This window comes from Ahaetulla prasina, chromosome 7, assembly GCF_028640845.1.
Source record: "Ahaetulla prasina isolate Xishuangbanna chromosome 7, ASM2864084v1, whole genome shotgun sequence".
In the NCBI taxonomy this organism is placed as follows: Eukaryota; Metazoa; Chordata; class Lepidosauria; order Squamata; family Colubridae; genus Ahaetulla; species Ahaetulla prasina.
In genome coordinates this window covers 69,889,002-69,911,568 of record NC_080545.1, presented here as the reverse complement: position 1 = coordinate 69,911,568, position 22,567 = coordinate 69,889,002, and the positions used below count along the sequence as shown (strand labels likewise).

General features: G+C 40.2%; 1 protein-coding gene across 1 annotated transcript; it reads right to left on the bottom strand.

Annotated features, from left to right (window-relative positions):
- Positions 1–1,130: 1,130 nt before the first annotated feature.
- On the bottom strand, positions 1,131–2,372 carry SSTR3 (somatostatin receptor 3). The gene has a single exon (XM_058191131.1). It carries the CDS (start codon positions 2,370–2,372, stop codon positions 1,131–1,133), a length of 1,242 nt encoding a protein of 413 aa, XP_058047114.1.
- Positions 2,373–22,567: the final 20,195 nt, after the last annotated feature.

Genomic DNA, 22,567 nt, shown 5'->3' with positions numbered 1-22,567 from the left:
GTACCATTGATGTGCAGTCACACTCAATAAAGGTAAAGGCTTCCCCTATCCAGTTGTGTCTGATTGTAGGATGCATACTTATTTTCATTTTTCAGCAGAGGGAACCAAGCGTTGTCCAAAGATATTTCTGTGTTCATGTGGTCAGCATGATTATACACTGAGGTGCATGGAACGCTGTTACCTTCCCACCAAAGTTTATCTATTCACATTTGCATGCTTTCAAACTGCTGGTGGGGGGGCAGGAACTGTGGCAAGTAACAGGAGTTCTCCCCATTTCCTGTTGACAAATTCAGCGTCTTTAACTACTGAGTCATCACTCCCCCTAACTACAGTTATTCCATATCTAAAAACATTTCCTTTAGAGATCCAAATACTGCATATTAGATTGCAAAAAAAAAAACCAGAAAAAAACAACAACAACCCAACAACCCCAAAATAACCATTAGAAGGCAAAAAAGAGACATTTCTACGTTTCCTTGTTGCCATGTGGTAAGGATCCAGATTTTTGACATCGTGATGTACTAGGCCTAATTGTAAATAGATTTCTGTCTATCTGTAAGGAGCAAGGAAGATGACCTTGACAAGATATGAGGGAACCTAGGCCAAAGGGATTCAACATATTTGAATTCTGCAATGAGATAACATTTGGAAATGCCTCAGTATTCGTATTTAACTAAATACTATGAAGGAGGAGAAGGTACAATCAGGCATGCAAGCTTATGTTGTTATAGCTGGACTCAATAAAAGTAGCTTTAGCCTTCCTGTGGAGTGGATTTCTAGGTTTGTTCTCCTTAGAGGGGCTGGGAAATTTAGTTGAACTTTTGCTTAGCAGTTGATTCCAATTATCAATCTCTGAGCATTTGCAAAGAACAAGGACAATTTTATCCCTACTTCTAACCTCAATAATGGGTCAACTCTATTCTCAGAAATACCGTTCTGTTCAGTTATTCTGTTTTATAGAAAAAAGTTATGGTCATGTTAGTAGAGTACCTTGTTTCAAAAAAGACACCACAGGACTGATTATTACTATAAAACTCCTTGATTTATGAATTGTTCTTTTTTTTAAAAAATATTATTAGTCTCTGCCAGGCAATTTCAGAAGAAAGATAGAGCGATCCATTTTCCAATCACTATAAACAGCTGATGTTAACTATGTTGGGCTTCTCACCACTTATGGGCTCTTCAGTATTTGGCTTGTGTTCACTGTCTCTTCCTGGCTCACTGGCAGGTTCACTCTCTTGCTGTCCTCCATTACCATTTTGGGTAATCTTGCTGATCTCCTTTACTTTAGCTAACATTTCTTCTTCCTCCTCCTCCTCCCCATCTTCCTCCTCCATCATATTATCTGCAGTTGTTGCCATGGCTACTTCTTGGTTCTGCACTCGGCGGGAGGGTCTCAAGATGGCTTTGCGAAAACCCTGTTTGAACCGATAGGAGAGGAAGCCATAGATGATAGGATTGGTGCAACTGTTGGCATAGGGCAGGACAACAACCAGAAAGTAAATACCAAAGAGTGATGGTTCCTCAGGCAAAGTCCAGATGACGTTGATGATGTTGAGCATATAGAAAGGTAGCCAACAGAGTACAAAGACTGCCACCACAATTACTACCATGCGTGTGATCCTCCGTTCAGAGCGTTTGCGTTTAGCTGTCACTGCTCGCACCTTTCTGCCTGATGAACGAACCTTGACAACAATAAGCAGGTAACACAAGCAGATTACCAGCAGTGGCCCAAAGAAGCCGAGTGTAGCTGTGTAGATGATGAAACCAGCTTTCCATACTGAAGCAGGCTCAGGCCATTTAATGTGGCATGTACTCATACCATGAGGGACTTCTGAAAACACTACCACAGGCAGTACCACCACAGATGAGACTACCCACACAGTGGCACTGACAGTCTTAGCGACTCGGACTGTCCGCCATTTTGAGGATTTCACAGGGTGCACCACAGCTAGATAGCGGTCAATGCTCATCACGGTGAGGCAGAAAATACTAGTAAATTGGTTTATGGCATCCACAGCCATCACTAGACGGCACATAAATGAGCCAAAAGGCCAATATGATAAAGCATTTTGTGCTGCCAAGAAGGGTAGGCCAAGCATAAAGAGTTCATCTGCCAGTGCCAAGTTGAAGATATAGATGTTAGTCACTGATTCACTCACTGAATGGCACAAAACCACATAAATGACTAGAGAATTTCCAGCTAGTCCTACAACACAGACAATGAGATATACCAGAGGAATAAGGACACCACTAATATCTAGGCCTAGACTAGAAGCTAGGGATAAATTTCCAGAAAGAAAGGCTGTACCAGAAGTTGTTGAATTTTCTTCCCAAAAAGCCACTGTGGTGGAGAAGTTGAAATTGTCCATGGCAGAAAAAGGAGGGGGCAGGAAACAAATATCCACAGGATCCCTTGGGAGGACTCTGCATTTGAGAAGAACAGAAATAGATAATTTAACATTCATCTTATAATCCACAAGCATTCTAGAGAGTTAATATGTAACTTTACAGAGAATTTAAGATATGGAATAGCAAGTGATGGCCAGTGAATCTCATGACTACAGGCGAGAATTGTCTATATATCTCCATTGCTGCTAATTTTGATTATAGTGGAGATTTCTCATTCAGCAACCCCTATTCCTGAGTTAAGGCGCACTAAGTATTCAATTAATTGATGGCCCTATCCACGTCGGGGGAGGCACCCTAGACTTGATTTTTACCTCTGGCCAGTGGTTGAATGATCTGGTTTTGAATGATTTAGTTGTTGAACCTTTGTCATGGTCAGATCATTTTCTCGTTCACCTAGACTTTCTGACCGCTACCCACCACCACAGGGAGACGGAACCAATGCGTTGGTTCCGTCCCAGGCACCTGATGGACCCAGAGAGGTTCCTGACGGAGCTTGGGCTGTTTCCCGAGCACCTGGCCCACGACACGACTGAAGAACTAGTTGCGGCCTGGGAACAGGCCACAGCTGGAGCTTTGGACCGTGTTGTGCCTTTGCGGCCTCTGACCCGGCGTCGGTCTCAACCAGCTCCTTGGTTCTCCGAGGAGCTGAGGAAGATGAAACGCTGGAGAAGACGCCTAGAGAGTGTCTGGAGATCCAGCCGTTCTGAGGCTGACCGGACACTAGTTAGGTCCTATAGCAGGACCTACCTAGTGGCATTGAGGGATGCGAAACGTTCCTACGTTTCCTCCCTCATTGCGTCGGCAGATAACCGCCCGGCCGCCCTGTTTTGGGTGACCCGCTCTCTCCTTCAACAGGAGGGGCGGGAGGACCCCTTACAAGGGCGTGCCGAGGAGTTTAATGGTTATCTATACGATAAAATCGTTCAGCTTCGGGAAGGATTGGATCAAAATTGGGTAGATCCAGGTGAGAGTTCCGAGACACGTCTTGTTGAGGTGGTTTGGGATAACTTTGACCCTGTGACTCCCGAGGACATGGACAGGTTGCTGGGAAGGTTGAATGCCACCACATGTTTACTGGATCCGTGCCCCTCCTGGTTAGTACTGGCTACTCAGGAGGTGACACGAGGCTGGCTCCGGGGGATTACAAATGCTTCTCTGCGGGAGGGGGTCTTTCCCGCTGCCTTGAAAGAGGCGGTGGTGAGACCTCTCCTCAAGAAGCCTTCCCTGGACCCAGCTGTTTTAGGGAATTACCGGCCAGTCTCCAATCTTCGCTTCACGGCGAAGGTTGTAGAGAGTGTGGTGGCATGTCAGCTACCCCAGTACCTGGATGAAGCTGTCTATCTAGACCCGTTCCAGTCCGGCTTCCGGCCCGGATACAGTACGGAGACAGCTTTGGTCGCGCTGGTGGATGATCTCTGGAGGGCCAGGGACAAGGGTTACTCCTCTGCCCTGGTCCTATTAGATCTCTCAGCGGCTTTTGATATCATCGACCATGGTATCCTACTGTGCCGGTTGGAGGGGTTGGGGGTGGGAGGCACCGTTTATCGGTGGTTCTCCTCCTACCTCTCTGACCGGTCGCAGACGGTGTTGACAGGGGGGCAGAGATCGACTCCGAGGTGCCTCATGTGTGGGGTGCCGCAGGGGTCAATTCTCTCACCCCTCCTGTTCAACATCTATATGAAGCCGCTGGGTGAGATCATCAGTGGCTTTGGGGTGAGATACCAACTGTACGCTGATGATACTCAGCTGTACTTTTCCACCCCGGGCCACCCCAGCGAAGCTGTCGAAGTGCTGTCCCGGTGTCTGGAAGCCATACGGGTCTGGATGGGGAGGAACAGGCTCAAACTTAATCCCTCCAAGACGGAGTGGCTGTGGATGCTGGCACCTCGGTACAGTCAGCTGCAGATGCGGCTGTCTGTCGGGGGCGAGTCATTGGCCCCGATGGAGAAGGTACGCAACTTGGGCATGCTCCTGGATGGTCGGTTGTCCTTTGAAGATCATTTGGCGACCGTCTCCAGGAGAGCTTTTTATCAGGTTCGCCTGATCCACCAGTTGCGTCCCTTCCTGGACCGGGATGCCCTATGCACGGTCACTCATGTTCTCGTTACCTCTTGTCTGGACTACTGCAATGCTCTCTACATGGGGCTCCCCTTGAAGAGCACCCGGAGACTTCAGCTAGTCCAGAATGCGGCTGCGCGGGGTATTGAGGGAGCGGTTCGGAGCTCCCACGTAACACCTATCCTGCGCAGACTGCACTGGCTGCCTGTTGTTTTCTGGGTGCACTTCAAGGTATTGGTTACCACCTTTAAAGCGCTCCATGGCTTAGGACCGGGCTACCTACGGGACCGTCTACTGCCAGCCTCTATCTCCCAGCGTCTGGTGCGTTCCCACAGAGAGGGACTCCTCAGGGTGCCGTCAGCCAAACAGTGTCGACTGGCGGCCCCCAGGGGGAGGGCCTTCTCTGTGGGGGCTCCTACCCTGTGGAACGAACTTCCCCTCAGGCTTCGACAACTACCTGACCTTAGGACCTTTCACCGCGAACTTAAAACCTATTTATTTCATATGGCTGGACTGGCCTGATTTTAATTTTAAATTTTAATTGAATTGTTGATGGGTTTTAAATTTTGTAATTTTATGGGGTGTAATGTCATTTTAAATTTTCCGGCATAGTTGAATCAGTTTTTTTAAGGGTTGTTTTAATTATTGAGTATGTTTGTTTGTATTTTATTTGCCTGTTCACCGCCCTGAGTCCTTCGGGAGAAGGGCGGTATACAAATTAAAACATTATTATTATTATTATTATTATTAAGAATTGGAATCAATGGTAAATTTTCAGAGAAAATTCATAGAATAAAGGGGGGGAAAGTAACTTGCCATGTTAAAAAAAATCTTAAAAAACAGGGCAATCTTTATCTTCAGGATATCACAAGAGAGCAGATTGCTGCGTATAATGAGGTTGGGCATCAAACAGATCATGGGAACAACATGAAATCCTATATAGTGGTCAGACTTAGGTTCCATCCCAATAAAAGTGAAGGTCAATAGCCACAACAGACAGAACTCTAATGTACATTAAGACATATTCTTCAACCAACTCAATCATCTTGCATTGTCAAAATTATTCATTCTAAAGGCAAATTAGATCCAGGAGCTCATTTATAACATATGCTCAAGATGGTATTTCTAAGAAGAGCAAGTCTTGTCAGCTAAATATTTAATTGATGCCAGTGTAGCCTTAGAGAGCCAGTTTGATGTTAAAGGCTCTGGCTGCAAATCAGGAGACTCTGAATTCTAATCCTATCTTAGATATAAAACCAGTTTGGTGATTCTGAGCCAGTCAATGTCTCTCAGCTCAAAGGAGATAATGGCAAACCACTTCCAAACACATTTTTTTTTCAATCTGAGGACCAAGTTGGACTTAAGTAGTCTACCAAGAGACATATTCCAAAATGTCAGTAAGGTAATGACTAAGAAGTGGATGATTAGAGCAAAAACCAAATTTGGATTGGTCAGAAGAAAAACACAACATTTTCAGACAGGCATTTAAATTCCTTTCATTTAACTGATTATTTCCCATGTATTTAACAAAGTCTTGCTACTACTCCATTGTCAGTGAGAACTTTTGAAGGAACTCTTGTAACAATATCCCAAGGTTTTTTTTATGGCTGCATGCAATATTGGCTCCCTAGTTATATATCAGTCTTATCTCCTGTCAGCCTACTTAAAAAAACAAAAAGAATAATGATTAGAGGAGATTGCAGGGCATGGAAAGAATGAACGCAGGATTTTATGATTGAATGAAACCGAGGTAGGCAACCTAATCCCAGTGAACAACTCCCAAAACACAATAGGAGCCTAAGTATGATTTTCTAACCCACTGTGTGTGCAGTACTTTAAACTTTGTGATACATTTTCCAACAAAAAAGACACTAAAACACATATATTAGAGAGAAGACCAAAAAAAAAGGCACTAGAGATGCATATATACCAGGGGTGGGTTCTACTTACCTTTTCTACTGATTTGCAATGGGAGTGCTTGCGCGTGCGGCTGTGCAAACGCAGAAGCTTCTGCGCATGCGCAGATCACCAAATGTGACATCAGGGTGGGTGGGCGGAGCCTCCCGCTATTTTTACTACCGGTTCTCAAGAACCAGACAGAACCAGGAGTAACCCACCACTGATATATACAGTAGTAAAAATACATCCAGAAATGCCTTATATTAGGGGACTTTTTACAACAAAACATTTGAAGCAAAACTGAACATAAAAATTATGTTATATAACTTAATTTTATATTATATCAATTATATTATATTATATCAATATAAAAATCGATATCAATGCCCAAACATCTATTCATGGCAATTGTTAAATCAGAAACTGATAGAAACAGAACAGAATGTACTTAAGTCTAAAAATATGAAAATCGGTGATTAGATCATGAGTTATATGCAGAAGATCCCATTTCCAGTCTAATGGAAAGAATAAGGCCGAAGAATTAGATCCTAGCCTGGAGAATTCCTGAGGTGATTTCCTACTTCAGTGGAAGAAGTGCTGTCATGATGGTGCCCTTCCCTTGGGAGATAATTGAAGTGTGGGAAGCTGCTGAAGAGAGAGGACTGTGCAGTGGAAGTTTGGAAGAAAGGGGAGCAAGAGCAGGACATGCACTCAGCCACTCATTAATAAGGCAAGTGTAGGAACACTCAACATTTTTGTCTTTTGAAATGAAAGTGAACCCATTATCCATCAGGCAAAGGGGTAAATGGATGGTTACTTTTCACACAGTACAACTAAGTGCTTTATTTCCTTCAAATTTTTACTAAGTAATTTTACATTCGCATTTGGAAGCCTGGTATTTCTTCTGCAAGGTTCTACCCAGGCAGCCTCAAGATCAGAATATACAGCTCTGGCTATGTTGTAGTCTAAGACAGTTGAAAGCACCACATTGGGAAGGCTAGAATAGACAGGACACAGAGAATGTTTCTTTCTCATTGCTGTGTGGGAAAAGTAGGACTTCGGCTTCTGCCTTCTGCATGCAAATGCATGCATGCCTTTCACCCAATGCCAAAAAGTATTTGGATGTAAAGCCTATAGATCTGCCATTAGAATGATGATGAGTGAACTACATAAAAAAATGAAATTTCCATTTTTAAACACATACACACAGAGCATGCATACACAGCCACAATCTTCAGAACAATTAGAACTTGCTGTTTGAAAGTGATGTCCCTATAAACCCTACAAAACACATAGCTGGAGGTGATGAAAGCTGATACTGATTGTAAATCATTTGAATCAAGGATTATGTTTTTCTGCCATGAACATGTGTTATTATGTAAAACATTATCTGCATGTGAGAATTTTAGAGAATTTTTTTTTATCACAAACATGATAAAATACCCTTTCTTATAACAGGCATATGTCTATTTGCAGTTGGCTGTACAACCACAATCTTTCAGGTGCACTGTTGTAATTAGCTATGCATGTAGCATTGTACCAGATAGCATTGGAAGGGGACTGCAAAGAACAACTAGTCCAACCTATTGCAATGTGCCAGAAAACCAATTAAACCATCCATAAGAGACCCATTAGGACATGGTGGCTCAGTGGCTGACACACTGAGCTTGTTGGCAGTTCAGTGGTTCGAATCCCTAGTGTCGCCTAACAGAGTGATCTCCCGTTACTTGTCTCAGTTTCTGCCAACCTAGCAGTTCAAAAGCATGTTAAAAATGCAAGTAGAAAAATAGGGACCACCTTTGGTGGGAAGGTAACAGCATTCTGTGCCTTTAGCATTTAATCATGCCGGCCACATGACCACGGAAACGTCTTCGGACAGCACTGGCTCTTCGGTTTTGAAACGAAGATGAGCACCACCCCCTAGAGTCGGGAACAACTAGCACATATTTGCAAGGGGAACCTTTACCTTTAAGAGACTCATCTTAAAAACCTCCAGAAATGAAGAACCCACATCCTCCATAGATTGCCTATTCCACTTTTCTATAGGATTACTTGTTTGTATTCCATTATGCAGGATATACAATCCATCTTATTTTTTACTGTTCATATTCTTTCTATATGTAATGGCACTGCCACCACACCAGGTGGTGTAATGATAAGTTTGAAAACCAAAACAGTAGTAACGTACATACAGCATTGAGGGTGGGGAGAAAGCCTGTTTTTTATCCTGAACACACTCTGTGTATACCTGAGAGTGGGGGATGGAATGTATATATATAAGGGTTAGCAAATCTCTCTGTACGTGATCATAAACTGTTTCAATTCCCACCCTCAAAACAACCCTCAGAGCATTGCACACCAGAACAACTAGACACAAGAACAGTTTTTTCCCAAACGCCATCACTCTGCTAAACAAATAATTCCCTCAACACTGTCAAACTATTTACTAAATCTGCACTACTATTAATCTTCTCATCGTTCCCATCACCCATCTCCTTTCACTTATGACTGTATGACTGTATAACTTTGTTGTTTGTATCCTTACGATTTATATTGATATTGTTTCCTGATTGCTTATTTGTACCCTATGGCTATCATTAAGTGTTGTATCATTAAGTGTTAAATTTGTACCGTATGATTATCATTAAGTGTTGTAAATATTGTACCTTGATGAAAGTATCTTTTTTTAATGTACTCCGAGAGCGTATGCGCCAAGACAAATTCCTTGTATGTCTAATCACACTTGGCCAATAAAAAATTCTATTCTATTCTATTCTATTCTATTCTATTCTATTCTATTCTATTCTATTCTATTCAAATCTGTCTGCATGTGGATATGTGGTGTTTTGATCTTCAGCACTCCAATTCACCATGGAACAAAAAGCAAGCTTCCTTTATAAAAGGTGTCTCATTAATTACTCGGTGGAAAAGCCACAGATTAAGCTGTTTAATATATTTTTTAAAAAACCAAATAGAGAATTAAAATATGCATTTTTCTTCTTAATGCAATACATTCTCCATTATTCAAATGATAATATTCAATCTGCAGCCATAAAACACTCTTCTCTCGGTATCATTCTGTCTTTAAAATAATAGGTTATTCCCCCCGCCCCTTTCCGAGCTCATTTGTAGAAATGAGTGTAATATATTGTGAAATCCCTAATATCCGGCTAAATTCAGTAATTTGCGTAATTAAAACAAAATGCAGAAAAACCATTGTTTTTTTTTAAAAAAAATGATCACCATTCATTGAATTGGGTTGACTTAAATATTGGACTTATAGTGAGTTAATTTGTCTTCTATTACCTTCTTTATTAAAAAAAATATGATGCTTGCAAAGATAAATTATTCTAGGGCAATGCAGCTAACTCTAAAGCTATAGAATGATAGTACAGTTATGATTTCCCTTTATCTATAGGTAATTAGACTATAGGACATTCTCTCTAGCCACTTATCTATCACTTAAAACTCATCTATATTCAGACAGTGGTTGTAGCTGTTTCTGTTATTATTTCTCATTATGGAACTTATAGAAAGGTGAATGAATATAATTGAAGATTTGGTAGACAAATGGAAATCATGGGTTTGAACCAAAGCATTAACAATTGTAAATTATAGGGGTTTTCTCACGAGCTTATCTTGAGGGGAAGGCTAATGACACAATGACAGAGCATTGTCATACATACAAAAGATGCCAGATCAGTACCAACGTCTCTACATTAGTTTGCAAACAGACTGAAATTCTTATTTAATAGTAAAGAGCTGGACTGTGCAAACTTTTTGAAGCAAAAGGATCATCTTCAGATGGTATGCACAGTGTACAAAGCCAGGACAAAACATAAATTGGATTAAAATGAAATGTAATTGAAAATTAACCTTTATGGTAAATTAAGCAAGGCTAATATTATTAAATTGGTTTTCTTAGTATATTTTTCCTCTGATCAAATAAAAATTACAGTTCAAGATAACTTTTAAAAAGCATCTGGGAGCTGCCTGTTCTCAAATTTTAAATAACTGCCTGGACTCCTAGGACTCAGATTATGGAGCTTTCATGTGGTTACTCGGTAATACAACAATACAAGCTTGTTGTCATGCTTATTGAAGAAAGCCTTTGACATTCTGAATTGCTATCGATTTTAATTACATTTTACTTGCTGAATCTCTGTTGGTTTTAATTGGAGGTATCTATGGGGAAACATTAGAAATAAAAATTTGTAAATGGTGACAGCAGTTCAAAGCATGGGTATGGGTGCTAAAGTCCACGCAAAGATACCACGTATCTTTGCAAGATACCACGTATCTTTGCAAGATACCACGCAAAGCTTTAAGTAAGGAGTTTTCTGGGACAGATATCTTAAGGATATTTTCCAAAGTTCTAGAAATGGTGCTGGAAACCTGGCTTGGAAATGGGAACGTTATGGGGAAAAAGTATAGTCAAAACTAGTATAGGTTGAGGAGGAATAGCAGTGGGGTTTTTAAAGTGAGCCCTGAAAAATCAGCAATGTGGCTGCTCATTAGAGAAACATTAAGAACATTGTTTTAAAAATCCCAATCATGATCCAATTTACAATGCTTACAAAGATAATGTGATTTCTTACCAATATAGTACACTCTTATTTGTTTGTAACCCTCCCCATCAGCTGTTGGACTATCAGCCATACCTTAGGGAACATTTCTAACTGCCTCAAGCTATATGGAAAGTAAGGAAAAATTCTTGGTTTTTTTTCTGAGAAAAACAGTGGCTGATTACTAGGAAAATGCAATGTTTTAGAAATAAAGCATGGCCTTACAAAAAACATTTGGGTCCCAAGATACAAATTAGTAATAACCAGACCTTTGTCTTGCCCTCTCCCACAAGTCAACATATGAAAAATTTCAAAATGATGAAAAATCAGATACGTTTATAGAGTTCTTCAACCAGAACAAACCCATGATAAAGTATTTGTGCAGACAGATCTATAAGCTTTTGATTGATTGAGTATGTACCATCAAATCATTTTTTTTACTCCTAGTGACTACATAGTTATATATGCTTTTGGAGAGAATAAATTATGAGCTTATGAGTTGCAACATCACTCTGGCTACATTCTACAGGTGCTCCACATTCTTTGCAAATGCTTATGTGTACAATTATTGGGCTCCATTTTGTCCAAGAGTTTCTTTTTTAAAAAAAATAAAAAATCAGGCACTCTTTTGTAACTTCAGCTCACTTTTGCCATATTTTTACTGCATAGAAAAATAAGAGCGAAAGTCTGGACTTCTACATGTGAGAATATTAATCTCACCAGTGGAAAAAATACTGTCATTGATTTATAAAGAAAAATGCCAAATCACTTAAACCTGTATCTGAAAAAAGAAAACTCAAGGATTTCCATCCATATCAGTCTCTGAGCAAAGTCAATAATTTTGAATCATTTCAATAGATGCATATGTGCATAAGTGTGTTTGATATGGCAGTAGATACTTATTACCTTCCTTTTTGTTTTTTTGTGTCTAAGTCAGTCTTGATTCCCAGTGACTGCTTGGAGAGGCCCCAGTTGCCTGCCATCAATTTCAGAAGTGATTTACCAAGGGATTCTTTGTAGGACTGAGAAAAAGGGACTGACCTCTCCATACTGCCCATCATTTGTACCAGGGGCTACTAATTTTTGAACTGTCTGAAGAAATAGATGGGATATAAAGCTAGATAATAAATAGATAAATAAATAGAATTGTTGCATTCTCCCTAAACCAACTTCTACCTACTCCCCATCCCATCCATCCACCTACACCCCCCCACCCTCGCCCCGGGTAGGCTACTGTACAAATGAAGCTTCTTTCCTAAAGGTTTTTACAATCCCAAGATTGCAATCTTATACCTATTGGTTATTCAGGGAAAAACGCTTTAAAAAGACAAGGAACTTTTCTGAAGTATATAGCCTAGTTGAATGACAGATTTAAATGAATGACAACAGGTAGGTTTAGCAGATAGATCTGGGAAAACATAAACTCACGACAAAAGTGAATTTGATAAAGCAGAAAACCCCAGCATTCATCCACCTCACCCTTTTTCCTCCGTGGCTCAAATCCAATGAATGTTAGAAAGAGCACACACATACACCCAAAGTAAAAACCTTACTTATCAGAAGGAGCTGGAAGAGGGAGGGGCAGGAAGCAGACAGCATCAGTTGCCCAGGTGTCAAAGTAAAGTTTCGCATGCAATTGAATGTGAAGAAAAAAAATCAGGGACAGGAGGCTGTGCTGGATACTCACAGAGTCAACAAATGGGTATCTGCCTTCACTTGCCGGGATGATATTTCATCTTCTTCTGTCTTCCTCTTTCTTTTATATCAGGAAAAAAAAAGGAAAGGAATGCCTGAATCCAGTGTCTTTTACATCGGACCGAGAAGCCTTTTCATCTCTTTAACTTTCCTTCTCCTTTCAAGCACCTGGTTATCTTTCTTTCCTTTGGTTGCTCCTCCTGGGTTGACATACCTTCTCCTGGCCCCTTTGCTCCCACATCGGCCTGCCTGCCTGCTGCCTGTCTTTAATACTCTCCCACCTGGTCTTCTCTAGTCACTGCAGGTAAGAAAGCTCTCTTCTACATCTAATGAGTGGAGCCCAGCCCGGCTTTCCTTCTGCTGAATGAAGGGAGAGGGTGGGTGAAGGGAGGGGGCTGCATGTCTCACAGGGTTAGGCAGATCAAGATGTATGTCAGTTGCGCCTGGGAATGGTGCCACCAGCCAATCAGCATCGATTTAGAGGGAGCAGGCAGGAAGAAAAGGAGAGAGAGAGAGAGAGAGAGAGAGAGAGAGAGAGATTGGCGGTGTGACAGAGGGATTATGATAGAAGGAAAGAACATGGAAGGGAGGAGGAAGAGGGGATGTGAGGGGGTGTAAGAAGCAAGAAGGAAGCAGGAGGGGATGTGCATAAGAGTGCAGTTATAACAGATGGTGACAGAGCAGGGAAGAGAGGACAGAGGTAAGTGGGGGGAGGGGAGGGAAAGGGGAAAATATGGAAAGAAGCTCAGTGATGCTCCTGGAAGGTTGCTGAGAAGAAAGGTCTCCAGTCTAGAGCTAAACATTCATTGTGAAGGCTGGATTTCTTGCCTGGTGCCTATTGATTTCTATCTGTGCTTTTTTTCTATCCAGAATTTCTGTGAAGTTTTACAGGCTTATACATTCAGAATTCCTTGCTATAATGCCTGCCTGTCAGGGATGTCATGAATACCTCCATCATGCAATTTGGTAATTTATAAATATGCGTTGGCCTTTCTTAATTTGATGTTATGCAACTTGTTTATATGTGCTTTCTGACGGGGAGGGGGGAGGGGAATCACTTTTGTAGGTGATGCTTAATTGCAAGCATTTTGTATTTCTAATCTCTCTAGCTGCAGTAATAAAAGTCATAATTGGTTTAAAAAGTAAATCAGGTATATCAATTTGTTTCCCCCCCTCAATCTCTTATGTTTAATAAGCTATAAATGGATTGCTTTGGTTAATCTAACCAATGTTATTCTGCATTCTCTTTACAGCAACAATATCCAGAGGAAATTCATTCCAGACTAAGGATCATTCTTAAGATGCAAACGAAGAAAACATGTCATTAATGGTTCATTAGACATCCTATAATATTTAAGTTGACAGTTTTCAATATTTTAACATGCAGATGTGCTATGACTGTTCTCCTTCCCCCTCTAACAGTGATTAGCCGATGTGCTACATGGAAAAACAGTTGTGTAAATTGCCTGTCATATTCTGGGCAAAATCATATGTGAATAAATGTTAATTTTGGGGGGCTGCTTTTTAAGATTATAAATTAAAATATTCAAAAGGGCCGGATAGCTCAGGCTGGTAAAGCCTGTTATTAAGAACACAAAGCCTGCAATTACTACAGGTTCAAGCCCGGCCCAAGGTTGACTCAGCCTTCCATCCTTTATAAGGTAGGTAAAATGAGGACCCAGATTGTTGGGGGGGCAATAAGTTGACTTTGTAAAAATATACAAATAGAATGAGACTATTGCCTTATACACTGTAAGCCGCCTTGAGTCTTCGGAGAAGGGCGGGGTATAAATGTAAACAAAAAAAAAAAAGTGTTTTCCCCCATGTACAGAGTATGCTTCTATTAATGGACTATTAAAAATTGGACAGCATTTTGCATTTTGTAGACATATTTGTCTTACCACACTTTAGATTAATAAACTGAGATGTCTTTTCTGTGCTCCTCCATTTTATCACAATTTTGTATTACATCTGAAAAAATAAACTATGGTTACCAGCTTTGGAACACGTTTTGACTTGAAAAACCATATCATGCGATGGATTTAAGATTCAGAATTGTGTTAATGCTCATAATTGGAGATCTCTAATTTGGACTAAACAAGGAACTGTGGCAAATTGGAGATTTCCAGGTTCCCAAAGAAGGGAGTAGAGGAGAGGGTCCAAATGAACATTTATCTGGCATTATCATCTGCAAGTTTATTTTCATATTTAGCCTCAGCTTTCAGTTTCCAAGACAAAATTGCTAAGACTGATGGAACTTATTTTTATTCTCCTAGCTGATCTCCTCCAGATACTAGTTTTTGCATGTGGTGAAGTTAGTCGTATTTGGTAGAACCTCTGAGGCATGTAATATCTATAATCAGGCATGTCATATTTGATTGCTCCAGAATGATAATCCTGATGGCACAATCATGGCAATTGCTTCTTTTCATTAAGAAGCTGAAAAAAGCACTTTGATTCAATGTAGCAATTTCAGGATCATTATTATTTTAATAGTAGTGGCTTGCCAGGAGTCTGGGCACTACATTTTGTACCAGCTGTAGCTTCTACCGTACATTGTCTCCAAAGGTTACTCCATGTAAGTACATTGCAATACTCCAGCTGAATTGTAGTCCAGGGACATATTACTGTTTCAGTGGATGTTGGTCCAGATAGCTAAGGCTGAAGAAAATCTTCCCCAGTCATGGTTTCCATCTGTTGTTTAAGCAGAAATTGCCAGACCTGCTTCAGACTAGAATGTTCAGGAAAAATCTTAAGTCCTATCAACTCCTTCTGGTTCCATCCAGAGATATTATCAAGAAAATATTATTAGATTGGTCCAATGTCTATTGATGACGAATAGCTTTACTTTCAAAGGTTTAATTTGAATTGATTTCATTACATCCAAAATTCTACAGTTTCCAAGATATCATGTGATATCAAAAACATGCCTGGTCCAAGGTGTTTAAATTTATGATAGATGAATTATAATTAAATTCAAATGTGTCTACAGGATCAATTTGTCAAAATGATGAAACAAACATGTCAACATTGCAATGGAGACACCTCCCTTTTTATATAATGTATGTATGACACAAGCCAACATTGTGTCAGCATCAGCACAATACTTGTCCTCCCCTTGTTGCCCCCCCCCCCAAATTTCTGCTCAGTAGATTAATTCATAATTAACTTGATGATATATCTAGATATCTAGAATTTGTTTGTCTTCTGGTTTATCATGACTGGCAACTTTGGATGAGGGTACCATATTTCACTGGTGAACCGCTGACCAAGCTTAGCTAGATGAGCTGCTGATGGCTAATTTTTTTAAAAAAATAATATGAAATTAACTGGATCTTGTTTTCATCTTTTTTCAAAATTCTTGATTGCTCATCACAAATTAACTATGCCTTAACTATCAGGACCTTAACTACTGTTTTATTAGGTAGCAACATCTGGCTGCCTTTGGTATAGAAACTAAATGTGTCAGAGCTCATTAGTACTTGGTTGGGAGATTACTAGAGAATATAGAGTCATAGGCTAGGTTGCAAAGTTGGCAATGGCAACTTAAATTGATTTACTTAAATTAAATCAGCATGGTTTTTGGTTGATTTGGAGACATTGTCTTTGTAACAGGCCCTAGGTATGCGGTTTTGTCCTGATTACTCTAATTTCAGAGGCAGTGAAGACAAAGATGTGAAAGAATTGCATCTTATTTTTAGGAAACTAAAATATAGCCCTATCCTGATCATTCGATAATAGATAACGCTCCTCTGCTGCAAATCCACTTTACTGTAGGATGTAATCCTCATAAGTATGTAGAGGGATATTTTCGCTTCACTGTTTGATTATATAGATAGGCTGCTGTTATGATAATGATGTAATTCTTAAATACGAAAATCTAGGCATGTTCAATTTAAAGAACCATCTTTACCAAGAAACTTAATATTATCCCCCTTGCCAAAATATAAAGGAAATTATACTTGTAAAGCACACGGTGGGAGAATGTAAAGGGGGGCATAGAATATTTATTGTCTGTTCCACCTTTGAAATAAGTAAATATATTATTAAATATATTATTATCTAAGCAAAGGATGTCCTTTAAAAACCATGTGCAAAAAACCAAGGCAACCTAAGCGTGCCATTAAAAAAGAACAGAGCATGTCAGCTATTTTCTTCTGTCTCTACATGATTTGTGTGTGCGAGTGTGTGTTTTCAGAGAATCTGCCTTTTGATTCCCTTGGCATTTATCTAGAGATCAACAACACCCACCTTCTTCTCCTTCTTTTTTTTTCTTTTTCTTCTGCCTCTATCTGTCTCTGTTTCTTTCCAGCTCCTGGATTTGTCCTTCATCTCCTGCTTACAGCCCACCTTTTTCTGCTTTGCTCAAGGGACTTTGTTGCCTGTGATTATACTGTAGTCTGCATTCCTCACTAAGCCACAAGGTTCAGAGGACCAACTGTAGAAACTATTCCACATGAATGTGGAACAGAGCTTAGCTTTGTATTGCTTTTCTGGTGTCCATTAAGATAGCATTAATGTTTTGATAGCTACACTTTGCCAAAATAGTAAAACTACTCTGTCTCCTATTTTAATAAGTTTGAGCTTATGTTGTTTTCTGCTCCATTTAAAGATAGAATATGAAGAAAAAGGAAACTGTCAATCAGAGCTGTGTTTCCATTTTCTTCTGAACAGTCTTCCATGTAGCAAGAGTTATATACGTCTTAAAAAATGCAAGTAATTTTTAAGTACAACAGCTGCATGCCCCAAAATGGTGTATGCCGAGAAAAACAATTATGTGGTCATTTCCCTCTATAAATCTTGAGAGAAGCATATGTGGAATCTCTTCAACCACAGTCTATTCCCTCAATCCATCTAAAATTGTATGCCCTCAACAATATTTTTTTCCTTCCCATCTTTTTTTTTTCTTTTTAACTATTTTACCACATGAAAAGGCCTTGGAAAATTCCAAAGCGTACAGTGATTTTGTCCAGTTGTCTCTCCAGCATTGCTGAGTCCCATTTACTGAGATGAGATCCACAGGGCTTCTAGTCACATATGTTCGAATGTACACAAAAGCATTTCATCCCCTGAAAATTTATAACCCAGATCCCAATTCTACCTGTGAGTAAAGGAAGGAGAATAGAACAACTCATAACTCCCCATCAAACACAGGCACAGTGTTTGGCACAGTCTGGTTGGAGGTCTTGGAGAGAAGGCACTTAATGTCATCTCTTTTTCTTTTCTTCGCCAAATTCTGTCAAGGGATAAAATCTTAACCATGCCATAGGATGAAAATGCTCCTTGGTGAATGCTCCTTGAAGCATAGGCCAATTGTGGCTTCTTTATAAAATTGTATAAAATTGTATAAAATTGTAGTTAAGTAATCCATAGCTGACAAGAGGACTGAATCCAACAAGATATCTGAATTATGTTTGGGGAATATTTGCTTTATGTCCAGCTTTATAAGAAAAAGATATAAAATGGGTTCCATCTGAACAGCAGTCTCCAAATTTTCAGTCACGGGGGTGGGGGTGGGGGTGGGGGTGGGGGTGGGGCGGCATTCCTATCTTTTGCTGGAGATCTTGGGGTGATTTTTTTTGCACTCAAAACATGTAATTTGACTAGTGACACCAGTTAATTTTTGCATGCAAACCTGTAATTGACCACTGAATTACAGTCTTTGTCTCATCTAATTCACATGAAGAAAGAACATAGACAATCAACCATTCTATTTGGCACAGCATGCTAGGCATTGCATCCAAGTGGTACTGATGAAGAATTGACATTAAGCAAGTTGCAGCACTTAATCTGTAAAATGCCTTATAGCAGTGGTGAAATCCAATTTTTTTTACTACCAGTTCTGTGGGCATGAATTGGTGGGTGTGGTGTGGCTTGGTGGGCATGGCTTGGTAGGCGTGGCAGGGGAAGGATACTGCAAAATCCCCATTCCCTCCCCACTCTGGGGCCAGCCAGAGATGGTATTTGCCGGTTTTCCGAACTACTCAAAATTTCCGCTACTGGTTCTCCAGAACCTGTCAGAACCTGCTGGATTTCACCCCTGCCTTATAGATATAACTTTCTGCTATGTTTTTTGTGAGTAAGAAGGGGATCTTTCCATCCTGCTGTGTTTGCTTATCTGGGTGAGGATAGCGTCTCCTTGATTTTATCTATTGCTCTGAACTTTGTTTCAGCTAATAAAGTCTGTAGCAGCAAAACTATGAGAAAATGACATCTTTAGCAAGTTGGTCAAGAATAGATCTTACTGATCATCATTTACAGCACCTTTCCTGGTCTTTAGCAGTCCAGCAATACAGGGGCCCATAGCTGCCAATTCTACTGCACCATAAGGATAGCTGTCATCAGTTTTATTTTAGCAACCCGTAGGCTATTTGTCTTGATCGGTGACTCATTCTATTGCCTCTCTGCTTCCAGCGCTCAGTTTTCATCTATGCTTCTTGCTTGCAGATCAGTGCAAGCAGAGAGATTGGAATAGCAGCAGAGATCTGTGCCGTTCTTTGTAGGTGCCCAGAAGCACTCCAGCCCAGAAGCACTCCAGCAGGAGGAAACTGCACAAAGGCATGGGTCCTAAATTAAGAAAGTCCCTAATAATGCAGACTTACTCATTGCCCAAACCACTGGCTTGTGGAACATTTATGCTCTTTGGCACCATTCTGTGGATAGGAGAGAGCTGTGGGTGCACTGGTACAAAACAGCCTGGCATATAAGAAACAAAGAATAAGGTTGCCTTCCTGCAGAAATGATTCTTACCAACCATCCCACTCTAACACACATGTCATTTATTTGTTCACACACACTGTAGTAAGGCCAGGAATTCTTACTGTGAATGAGGAAGTTGAGACCAGAGGCTTCTCGGTGAGCCTAATTTAATTCCTGATGGGTTTTATGTCAGAAAGAAAGATTTATGGATCTTAAACACTATTTAGAATGGCTGAAATTCATTTCTTAATATCTGGAGTAAGGTAAAGTTAAATTAAGATTTGCTAGTAGCTCACTGGATGGCTTGAACAGGTTTGTCATTCCTAACTGTTTAAAGAATCGTTGAATAATATCAGCAATTTTCTCCCACCTCCTTCAGACTGTAATTAGACAATTGTTGATTTGTGCTTGAATATGCCAATAATACAAGTGTATGGCTCACAGCTTATAGCAGGGTTTTGTCTGTCCTCTAAGCCAGCATTTTGCAACCATGGCAACTTAAAATGAGTGGACTTCAATTCCCAGAATTCCCCAGCTAGCATGCTCTAATACAGGGGTGTCAAACTCGATTTCATTGAGGGCTGCATCAGGGTTGTGATTGATCTCGGGCAGACAGGGTGGGCATGGCCAGCTTGATGTCATTCGTATCAGGGGTACCTCTGGTGGCCCAAGTGCTCTGCTAGAGAAAACGGGTTCCCAATCTCCGTTTTTGGCTGGGACAGCCTCCTGCAACCCTCTGCCAGTGAAAACGGAGCTCAAGAGGGCTCCATATTCACTGACAGGGTTGCAGGAGGCCATCCCAGCTGAAAATGGAGATTGGGAGCCTGTTTTCTCTGGCAGATGCACCACGGGCCAATCCTTTGCTCTTTCCAAGGCAGCTCCAAGGGCCAGGTCTAAGCACCCCACAGGCCAGATATGGTCCCTGGGCTTTGAGTATGATACATCATCATCTTTCAGAGCTTGTTCCAGTTGGAGGTTTTTGAGGTTTTAGAAAAAAGCAATGCAGTCCCTATTGATCCAAGTCAGCCCAATCAGATTTGACTGATTTAGTGGTCTAGATATTAGAAGAGAGATCTTTAGTAAATGTTTTCAGTGAGCTGGACTCTTCCATAAAAAGGAATTATATACTCTGTGTGTGTGTGTGTATGTATGTGTGTGTGTGTGTGTGTGTGTGTGTATATATATACATATATATATACATACATATATACATACATACATATATACATACATACATATATACATATATACATATATATATATATATACATACATACATATATACACATACATACATACATACATACATACATATATATATATATATATATATATATATATATATATATATATATATATATATATATATATATATATATATATATATATATATAAAAGGCAAGATCTTTGGCACAGATGAAAACAGAGCCAACCTATACCTTCACAGTATGGAGCTGTATCCATTGGTTAATCCAAAAAGATTTATCCAACGTAGGTTTAATTACATCATTCAGTTTGGCATGTTCACATGGTTCTTCCACATCGAATAGGTTGCCATGCAATTATATATTGTCAAGAGTCACATTGTTTTTGCCACACAACTTGTCTGCCATGAGCAAATATTTGCAATTCTAGATTAGAATTGATGTAACACTACCAACATGTAGGCACCCTGGCTTAGCTCAGAGCTCATTAAAAAAGCTTCCTGAAAGACAGAAGACGGTGAAGCAATTAGGAGTGTTTGGCTTGAGGGCAAGAGTCACTGGGCAAGGAGTTAAGAGGCAAGCATCACCAGAAGATCCACTGATAAAATAAAATGTAGCAAGAAGTTAGTGTCTTCCAAAACCATTAAATGTCCAGGTGGCTACAGGAACAGTATAGAATGGGAAACCCAAAAATGAAATTATGGACCTATGACTATGACATCTTATGAACTAAATATTGAGATCATACCCTCTAATGATCTTAATATCTACCAAGGGCACATTACTTCTCAGTAATGACATTCTATCTATATTCTCATTTAGTATTTATGAGGACTTTTGCTAACCTAGCAGTTTGAAAGCACGTAAAAAATGCAAGTAGAAAAAATAGGGACCACCTTTGTTGGGAAGGGAACAGCGTTCCACATACATGATAAATACATAAAGAACTCTTTCTTATAAGAGGCATATGTCTATTTGCAGTTGGCTGTACAACCACAATCTTTCAGATCCACTTTTGTAATTAGCTATGGATGTAGCATTGTACCAGATAGCATTGGAAGGGGACTGCAAAGAACAACTAGTCCAACCTATTGCAGTGTGCCAGAAAACTAATTAAACCATCCATAAGAGACTCATTAGGACATGTTGGTTCAGTGGCTGAGACACTGAGCTTGCTGGCAGTTCAGTGATTCGAATCCCTAGTGCCGCATAACAGGGTGAGCACCTGTTACTTGTTCCAGCTTCTGCCAGCCTAGCAGTTCGAAAGCACGTAAAAAATGCAAGTAGAAAAATAGGGATCACCTTTGTTTGGTAGGAAGGTAACAGTGTCCCGTGCGCCTTCAGCATTTAATCATGCTGGCCACATGACCACACAGACGTCTTCAGACAATGCTGGCTCTTCGGCTTTGAAACAGAGATGAGCATCGCCTCCTAGAGTCGGGAACAACTAACACATACTGTATATGCAAGGGGAACCTTTACCTTTACCTTATTTATGAGGAATGAACTTTATCAGTTGTGTGCTCATAATATTGTCAAACGAGATAGATCGGTCAATAAGTAGCAGAACAGCTAGCATCTCAGCAACCTATTTCTGAAAATGTGTATCTCTTTTAGCACCCATACAAGTTATGGGTAATAAGAACAGATGGTTTATGATTATATTTTAATTGAGTCTCATTTGCAATGCAGTGATCAGTAATAGGAGCAGATAGAGGAGAATACCTTAAACAAGGATGCTCCCATGCTAAAACTCTTTAGTACTGAGGAAGCATCTTTTTTTTTTTCAGTACAGGAATATGTTTTAAGACATGAAGGATCATGCAGCACATTATGCATTACTGTATTACCAGCACTTTACTTTCCCCATATTCCACAGCATTTATTCAAAAGCAATGTCTTTTGTGGCCTGTACATGTTAATAGAGCATGGGGATAATGCTGAGTATAAGCCTTCAATTACCTCACTACCATTTTGACTTCTCATTGGGAACTCAAACATTTCCTGACACTATGCATATTTCTTTGCTTTGTA